This window comes from Ichthyophthirius multifiliis (assembly GCF_000220395.1).
Source record: "Ichthyophthirius multifiliis unplaced genomic scaffold scaff_1120509251347, whole genome shotgun sequence".
Lineage (NCBI taxonomy): Eukaryota > Ciliophora > Oligohymenophorea > Hymenostomatida > Ichthyophthirius > Ichthyophthirius multifiliis.
In genome coordinates this window covers 2,825-12,245 of record NW_004085962.1, presented here as the reverse complement: position 1 = coordinate 12,245, position 9,421 = coordinate 2,825, and the positions used below count along the sequence as shown (strand labels likewise).

At 15.4% G+C, this 9,421-nt stretch overlaps 1 protein-coding gene across 1 annotated transcript, besides 22 other annotated features; it reads left to right on the top strand. All coding sequences in view use genetic code 6, as the record gives it.

Moving 5' to 3' along the window:
• Positions 1-214: 214 nt before the first annotated feature.
• Positions 215-256: a microsatellite.
• A 617-nt stretch (positions 257-873) lies between these two features.
• On the top strand, positions 874-1,234 carry IMG5_186420 (mitochondrial import inner membrane translocase subunit tim17 family protein, putative; the record flags this gene model as incomplete). The annotated part of the gene is made up of 3 exons (XM_004027228.1): positions 874-959; positions 1,021-1,093; positions 1,143-1,234. Coding segments are annotated over 3 exons (251 nt in total), but the record flags the coding sequence as incomplete, so codon positions are not given.
• Positions 1,235-1,268: a microsatellite.
• Positions 1,235-1,301: a microsatellite.
• Positions 1,302-2,337: 1,036 nt separating this feature from the next.
• Positions 2,338-2,375: a microsatellite.
• A 766-nt stretch (positions 2,376-3,141) lies between these two features.
• Positions 3,142-3,181: a microsatellite.
• Positions 3,178-3,227: a microsatellite.
• Positions 3,228-3,294: 67 nt separating this feature from the next.
• Positions 3,295-3,327: a microsatellite.
• A 19-nt stretch (positions 3,328-3,346) lies between these two features.
• Positions 3,347-3,485: a microsatellite.
• A 669-nt stretch (positions 3,486-4,154) lies between these two features.
• Positions 4,155-4,227: a microsatellite.
• Positions 4,173-4,228: a microsatellite.
• Positions 4,229-4,263: a microsatellite.
• A 231-nt stretch (positions 4,264-4,494) lies between these two features.
• Positions 4,495-4,534: a microsatellite.
• A 393-nt stretch (positions 4,535-4,927) lies between these two features.
• Positions 4,928-5,001: a microsatellite.
• A 693-nt stretch (positions 5,002-5,694) lies between these two features.
• Positions 5,695-5,723: a microsatellite.
• A 555-nt stretch (positions 5,724-6,278) lies between these two features.
• Positions 6,279-6,309: a microsatellite.
• Positions 6,310-7,091: 782 nt separating this feature from the next.
• Positions 7,092-7,182: a microsatellite.
• Positions 7,092-7,198: a microsatellite.
• Positions 7,199-8,330: 1,132 nt separating this feature from the next.
• Positions 8,331-8,378: a microsatellite.
• A 178-nt stretch (positions 8,379-8,556) lies between these two features.
• Positions 8,557-8,604: a microsatellite.
• Positions 8,557-8,626: a microsatellite.
• Positions 8,619-8,691: a microsatellite.
• Positions 8,692-9,358: 667 nt separating this feature from the next.
• Positions 9,359-9,410: a microsatellite.
• Positions 9,411-9,421: the final 11 nt, after the last annotated feature.

Here is a 9,421-nt window from a genome sequence, read left to right as displayed (position 1 = left end):
AAGTTACATACAAATTAAAATAAATATTTTTATTTAATTAAAAAAAAACATTGATATATAATAATATATAAAACAATAAATAATTTAACTAATTTTTATAATTAATATCAGAAAACTTATAAAAAATAATCAATATAATATATTTAGTTTTCAAATGAAGATAAGTTTTTAATATTAAATAATAAAAAACTTTTTGTATTAGTTTTTCTAAAAATTTAAATACAATAATATATTTTAAATAAAATAATATATTTTATTATATATTATTGAAAAAAAAAATTATAAACTGTTTATTTTACATTAATAATATAAAAGGTTAATATTAAAATTAAAAAAAATAAAATATTGAATTTTAAAAAAGACTTTTATTTTAATTTTTTATAAAGAAAAATAAAAATAATTATATTATTTATTTAATATAAAACTATATAATTATGTTTTTATTTATTAGTATAATTTAATATAATTTAAAACAAGAAATAATAATATTAAAATATGCATAGAACTTTTGCATTTCCTTAACAATTTAATTAAAATTATTTACATCCATAAAAAATAAACGAAGGAAGATAATTTGAAAATCCATTTAGTAAAAAACAAAAAATAAAATATTAATTAATTATTATTTTTAGAAAAGTAAAGTCCTATGGATAATAATTGTGCATTAAAAGCTGGTATAGTAACAATAGGAGGATGGGGTATGGGACTTTTAATGGCAATGTTTATGAATGCGGTAGAAATGAGGGATATTGAATTTATTGGATAAGGCAAAATATCTACAAAAATGTCATTAGCAGTAAAAAATATTTATTTTATATTAAATATATATAATTAACAAAATAATAAAAATAAATACAAAAACTATTATTAAAGAAAGATACCAGAAAAATATTTGGAACTGCTAAGAGTTTTGCAGTTTTTGGTTTTTTTTTTCGGTTTTTGAATGTTAAGTTGAAAAAGTATTTTTTTTTTTTTTTTTTTAAATAAAAAAATTAAGCTTTTTTATTATTTTTAAAAAAGTTGAGAATAAGAGATGATTCTATAAATGGATTTTATGCAGGTGCTTTTACATCTATGATCATTTCTTTAAATTGTATATTTAGTTTATTATTATTTTTGTAAATTATTATTTTAATTTATAGTAATGAGAGGTAGAGGGTTAATTTGGGCTGGATTTAGTGGAGGCTTAATGGGAATGGTTTTTTATTAGTTTTAGTTTATTTTTGGACATTGAGTTTTTTTGTTTATATTTGTTTTATTTGTTTTATAGTTTTTTGTTTTGTTTTAAATTATATTTTTTTTGGAAAAAAAAGATACTTTTTTATTATTAATATTTTAATGTAAATATAATAAATAATTTCCTCAAATTTTTTATTTTATTTTAGGTAAATAAGAAATACTTATATAATTTTTTTTTTTAAAAAAAAAATAAATATGGAAACTCCTTAATCAATTAAAAACGAATAAAAGTTAAAATGCAGTCTTTTATCATCTCATTTATTAAAAAATGTAAGAAAAATAAGAAGCAATAGTGATATTCTTTAAAGAAAAATTACAATTTAAAATTTTATTAAATAAAAATCAGAAATAAGCCAAAATTAAAATAATTTAGATAGATTAAATCCTTTAATAATAAAAAGCAATTGCACTTTAACGGAAATATCTACTATAAATAAGTCTCTATATGATAGAAAAAAATATAAAAAAGGTCTAATTCTTTCCAATTAATTATGGAGCAATAAATATTACTAATTTATTATAAGCAAATCTAAATTAAAATATGATTAATATTATTTAGAATTATAAAAATAATTATAATAAAAATAAACACTTTAAAATTTACATAAAAAATGTGAGAAATACTTCTAATAACATTTTTAAATAAACGACGAAAATAATTAAGAAACAACAAATGAAAATTTTTCATATATAAAAAATAATATCAAAATTCGCTAAAAAAAATAATAAAATACATAAACATTGGCATAAATTTTAGAATAAGATACAAATAATAATATTAAATCTTAAAATAACGTAATTTTAGAAGGTAATATGTAGAATTTATGTGATGAGGAAATATAAAAATTATGTAAATAATAAAATTAAAACAGATAAATAATATAAGAAAATAAGTTTTCTTAAATCTAATTTATAAAGATAATATAAAAGATATAGATAAGGTTAAATTCTATTAAGTTGATAATAATCTTATTTAAAAATAAGAAATGAGAAAATAACTTATAAAAGCTTCTAATATTTTAAGGCATAATAGATATAGTTTTTAACCTGTAAATAATAATTTTTAGAAATTAAAATAAACTAAAATTACTATTCTTGTTATAATTGTATTTATTTATTTATTTATATATTTATTTTTTGATTATTTTAGTTAGACTTGGATTATAATTAAATTATTATATTGATAAAGTCAATTAGAAAGGAGAAGTTAATCAAAGTTTTAATTTCTAACTTTAAAATGCAGTGATGAATAAACTATTTAATTATTGTTAAAATTTTTCATTAGAAAATAAGCATTTATTATAGAATATGTAATGTTAATGGAAAGGGTTATAAGCTATAAAAAAATAATAATTATAGGAAGAAAAAAAATAAAAAGAAATACTAAAAAATATAATTGATAAAAATGAAAAAATCAAAAAAGCTAAAATTATTGATCCTAGAATTTTATTTGCAAAAAAAGAAATTAATATAAAATTTAATGCGTTGGGACATGATTATTTTACCTTTTATTATAAAAAGAATAAAATATGAATAAATATTTTTTAATAATAAATAATAATAAGATTTTTTTAAATTAATTTTATTATTTATTTTGTTCTGTAAAAAATCATTAAGTAATTTACACTTGTTTATTTTTTTTAAAAAAAATTGGATTAAAAATATATTTAAAATATTATTTATAATAATATAGGAACTATAAAAAAGATTTAAAATATATAAAAACTTAAATATATTTATTATTTAAAAATAATTGCTGAAAATGGCAACGATTAATAATTAAATTTTTATTTAGTAGCCAATTAAAAAAGCATAAAGTTATATAAAACTCTTAGAGCCATATAATTAATAAAATTAAAATAAAGAATATTTAAAAATTAAAATATTAAACAAAATTATATAAAAAAAACATAAATAAAAAACAAAAAAAATAAATTTAAAATAATATATATAATTTATATAGAAAAAAATATAAATATTTAAATAGATTTAAATAATTAAAAATATATATGTGTAAATAATAAAGAAAAAAATATATATAAAAAAAAATAAAAAATAATATATATATATATAATATATCTATATATATTTTATTTTTATATATTTAAATTAATTAATATATATATTCAGTATATATTATTTTTTTATATATTATAATATAAATATAAAAAAGAAAATAATAATTAATTAATTATCTATGTAATTATTATTATATATTTTATAAATTGTAATAAATTCATAAAAAACTAATATCTTTTCTATTATTCCATTATGTTTTATTAGGTATAAAATATTATTTATTATTTACAATAATTTTCTTGAAATAATTTTAAATATATGTTTCCTATATTTAAATTATATTACATAATTATTAAATTCTAATATTTTAAAAGTATTAATTATTAGTTAAAATACAATAACTATAAACCATAGCCCCTGCCATTTAATCAATATTCAAAAAGCAATTAAATATTGAAAATTTACAATATTAATTTTATAAAGTTTATATATTAATTTATTTTTGTTCTTAATCTTCGTTGTTTTATGTATCTTGATATACTTATTACATCTTTTCTATATAAACTTTATTTGTTTTTTAATTTAGAATATTATGCTCGAAATATTAAAACATTTTAATATCTTCTTAAGTTAAATAATCTTCAATATTAATATCATTTTATTTTAATTAAAATTCCAGTATTTTTTTTAAAAAATCAACACATTTTTCAGCTATATTAAATTTTTGTAAAATATCATTATTTTAAATATAAATGTTTTCCAATTTTTTGTTATTATTAATTTCTTATAAAAAAAAATTATCTTTTTAAATAATTTCTTAAAATTTTATGATATTTTCTGCATTAACACCTGTATGTTCAGCAATATCATCTATACAAATATCATAACTGATGCTTTAAATAATAAAATAATAAATATATAAATATATAAATATATATATATATATATATATATATATATAAATATATATTTTTTTTATATAATTACTTTTTTTAAATATAATTAGTGAATATAGCAGCAGCTATTTTTTTAAATTTTTTAGTAATAATAATATTATTGCTCTTAATATAATTAACAAATTATTAAATTATTTTATTTGATATATTTTTATTTTATAGTTCGATACACCAATCATTTATTTGTTCTTTTGTTTAATTTAAAATATAAGAAAATTATTATTATGGTGGCATTTCATGTTATTCATATGTTAACATTTTATTATATCTTTAATTTTTATTTATATATATAAATATTTTATATATATAGATATTTTATAAATTTTTTTACTTTGAATATATATGATTTTAATCCCCTTTATTGCCTTAAAATTATAAAGGAATTTCTTTCGAACTATTTTCATAACAATAGCGCCTCTAGTTATTATTACATATGTTTTCTAAGTTTTAATTAGTTTCATCTTGGTAAGATAGATATGGTTTTAATGTTATATATCCACAATTAGTGTTTCTACATGTATAAAGACCTGATTTATAATCATAAATTATAGAAAAGCTTTAACATATTTAACATTTAGATGATTAATCCATTTTAATTGTTCTTTTTTTTTTTTTTGGGTTTCTAATAATTTTATTTAATATTTTTTTTTTAGTAAAATTTTAGCTTATTTTTATATATTTTTTTTTTAAAAAAAATAATCTATATAAAAAAAAAAAACACTATATATATATATATTATTATTATTATTATTAAAAACAAATATAATTATATGTATTTTATTTTATTTTTTTTAAAAAAAATCATAAAATTCCTTTTTAAAAATAGTTTTCAATTTTTTTATCAATCCATTTATAAAATAATGGATTGTTTTCAATATTTTTTTCATATTAACTTCCTTTAAATTTTTTATTTTATTCTAACATTTTCTCATATAAAAAATAAGCGAATTTTCTCATAACTAAATTAATAATATAATCTGGTATTAATTATAAGTGTAAGTCTATATTACATACAGCCTTTATTTCTATACAATCAATTTTAATTTATTTAATTTAAAATGTAAAAAAAGGCATATCTATTCTTACATATTTACTCTTTTTTTCTATATTAATTCCATATTGTTGTTAAAAAGCTTCATCTTTATCTATACTTCTGGCCATAATGACAATACTTTTATTATGTTCAAGTCTATCTATACCTAATCCATATATATATAATTCTCTATCAGAAATAAAAGGAGGATCAGTCTTTAAATATACTACTTTAGATGCCTTGTCAATTGTTTTTAAATTAATTCCGTAATTACAAAATGGTAACCACTTTTTATATAAATCTATTTCATATATTATTGCTAATAACACTTTTAGGTTAATTTTTAAGTTTTTTCCTTCCATTTTTATAGCTATTAGTTTAGAGTTTTCTATATTCTTAAAATGAATGGCAATTCCTTATTTATTTTTTTCGGTTACCCAACCTACCTTTTTTTTTTTTTTTTTTTTTTTTTTTTTAGTGTTTTTACTTTCTTCATTTAAATAATTTTCACATATTTATAATTAGTTATATATTTTTTCATATAGAAGCATCCTTTATTAATATTTATGACGAAATGTTAATATAAAAGAAGCGTTTTCTATATGCTATTCTAGTGTTTGAATTATACTTGAGATTTCTTTTCGTTTTATTTCGACTTAATCTAGTAATTTTTCCTCGAATAATTCGATCATTTCTTGTGCTAATATTTCTAGTTGTTATTATTATTATTCGTGGTTTTATTGGAATATAAAATTATTTTAATTAGAAGTAGTATTAGGTTATTTTTATTATAAAAAATGATTATTTTTATCTAAATGTTCTTATTTCTCGTTTATTTATTATTCTTTTTATTTCATTTAGTTTTTATCTAAATTTTCTATTGCAATAACTATTTATTGCTCTTTTATTTGTTCTTCTTATTAAAAATATTAATTTTAATTGGAAAAAGAAGACTTTATTTATATAAATTTAGGCTTATTAATATAGACTTTTTCATTTATAAAATCTGCTTAAAAATCATCCATTTTTAATTTTTTTTTTTTTTTTTTTTTTTTTTTTTTTGGGGAAAACCTTAATTTATTTAAAAAAAAAAATTATAAAATTAATATATTTTTCTCAATTAAAAAAAAAAAAAAAAATATATATATACAGAAAAAAAAAAAATGAAAAATAATGATATAGCCATATAATTAATGAATAATTTAATAAATATATATGGAAGTTCAAATTTTACGACTACAGAATTCATAATATTCAATATAAAGAAGATTTTTAAGCAAATACCACCCACAAATGCATTAATAGCTATCCATATAATAGTATAATTATTAAAAAAATACAGAAAAATCAGTGAAAAAGACTTTACAATAAATAATAGAAATTTCAAATACTAAAATCTTATATTTCATGCTTTTTCTCATAAAAACTTTATACATTTAATATATAATGCGTTAATATTTTATTAAATATCATATAAAATTCCTTAAAGAAATGTTTTTCCTTTATATATTTTAGGGTCTGTAATATCTGGATATGCCCTATACAATAATTTAAGAAAAAATTTAAACTTCCATACATATTATTAAGGTTCGAATGGGGGATTTTGTGCTATTCTAGGGTATCTTATTATGATGTAAAGGAATAACTTTGTATATAAATGGATATAGGCGGTTTTAATTCTAATTGAAAGCGTTTTGATTCACAATAATTAATAATCATATAGAAACGGATTGGTTGAAATAATCGGATTTTTAACAGGTATTTTATATTATTATTTTAGTTAAAGATAAAGAAGATATATTTAATTTAAAATTTTTATATGATTTTAAAAAGAAATATAAAAAATATCTATATATTGATATATAAATATATATATATATATATAAATATTTATATTTATTTTTATATATATAAACATATTATATATTTATATATCCATACATTTATATATACAAATAAATATTTCTTTCTTTTTACATTAATTATTTATATTTTTTTTATTACTTTTTAAATGTAATTTTCTATATTTATATTTATTCATATTATTCCTATTAAATTTCCTAAAAATATCAAAAAACAAGACAAAAATGTCCAAAAATAAAAATCTTAGTTAACTTCTATTATAAAACATACTAAAATTTAACCTAAAACTATTATTTTAACTCCAAAATTTAAAAGACGGCTTTTTTCTGCAAATAAAGTTCCTAAAATTTATAAAATAGCTAATATTCCTAAATATATTATATCTTTAAATTCCCATAATTTTTCTTTTTCGTGATCAATAGTTAATTTTAAAATACTAACAAAAAATTACACCAAACTGCTGTATAAAAGTAAACAAAATACCTCTATTTATACTTCTTAATAGGAAATAAATGTCTATAATAATTAAGAAATGAGACTTCCTAAGAAAAAACACACAAAAAAGTTATAAAATGAAATTCCTGAAAATAAAAACAACAAAAGTAAGCCGATAAATATAAAAAAAGTGCTCGTAAATTCCTTCATATTAGATATTTTTTGTCTATAAAAGATCAAAAATATTGAACCAGAGTTTAAAAGAGTCAAAGCCTCATATATTTAAAGATTTTTAAGCCCGAAAAAGAATGAGAAAACTACAAAAGTATTAATAAAGGAATAAAAAAAAACTGAAAATATATTTTTAGAATTTTAAAGGCGGATTATATCAACTTTTTTTGAAAATATAAAATAAATAATCAAGAAAAAAAAAACAAAAAAACTCCTAAAAAACATCAATTAAAATTCATTTTTTTCACGCAGTTTTTTAATTATAAAACATGCTAAACTAAAGCTTAAAATAGACAAAATGATATAATATATTTATGTTTTTTCTATTGTTTTTTTTTCTACATGTATATTTAAAGTATTTATATATTTTATTTCTAAATTTAAGAGATTTGATTATAATTATGTACTTTTATCATGTATATTGCTTATATCTTCATTATTAGTTATTGTTTCTCTATTTAAATGAAATGAATATGATGATTCATTTCTTGAAATTTTACTATTACTAGTACATTAAGGATTATTTTTTTTCATTAATTGATTTTTTGAAAAATATAATAATAATAATAATAATAATAATAATAATAATAATAATAAAATAAAAAAATTAATTATTTAATTTTTAAAAAATAATTAAATATATTATTTCAATCATATTATCTATTAATCTCATTTAAATAAGTTTTTTTTATTCATCTTCCAATTATTAATAATTAAAACAATTAAGCAAACTATTTGCACTTTAAAAATAACTAATAAAACATTATTTACTCTTTCTATTATATAATTATATATATATATGAATATATATTTATTTATATATATATTTACATAAATTAATTTATATATACATATATACTAATATTTACACATATATACACATAAATACTCATTTATATCAATATATACACATATGTATTAATTATAAATATTTTTATTTTTTTATTTTTTACTCTTAAACAATAGCTATATAATATTATTAAGAATCAATTTTATAATATGTAACGCCATCTAATTTCGCTTATTTATTTAATACTATAAAATATTCATTATAAAATTCTGAATTTTTTTATTTTTTTATTATTAATTTTATTAATTTTTTTCCTTTAATCCATAAATTTAAATATTTCTATTTTTTTTAGTATAATAGTCTTTTTCTTAATTACAAACTGAAATCCATTAAGATCCGGAAATAGATATTTAATTTTCTATATTTTTAAGTTAGTTTTTATCTATATTTAAATATATTTCAGCTAAATTTTCAATTTATTAAATTAAATTTGATTGATTTTGTTTATCTATCAAAATAGAAGTTTTATTTTTTTTAGATTGTTAAAAAATTTAGAAGCCTTATTGAATGCTTTGAATTTTTTATTATTAAAATAATTCTGTCAAATTTAAATCTATTATTTTTGGGAAATGTTTATTTAGAATTTTTTTATATTCGAAATAATTTTTAGGAAGATAATTTATATAATTTTATACAAATAAAGTAAAATTATAAAAAGGGTCAAAAGTGACTAAAGGAACATTATCTTATTAACAAAAAAGGCTTAATTTTTAAACTAAAAAAGAAAAGCCTTTTTCTTTATTTATAATAATTTCTTTTTTTAAATTTTCTTATTTAATAAATTCTTGTTTTTCT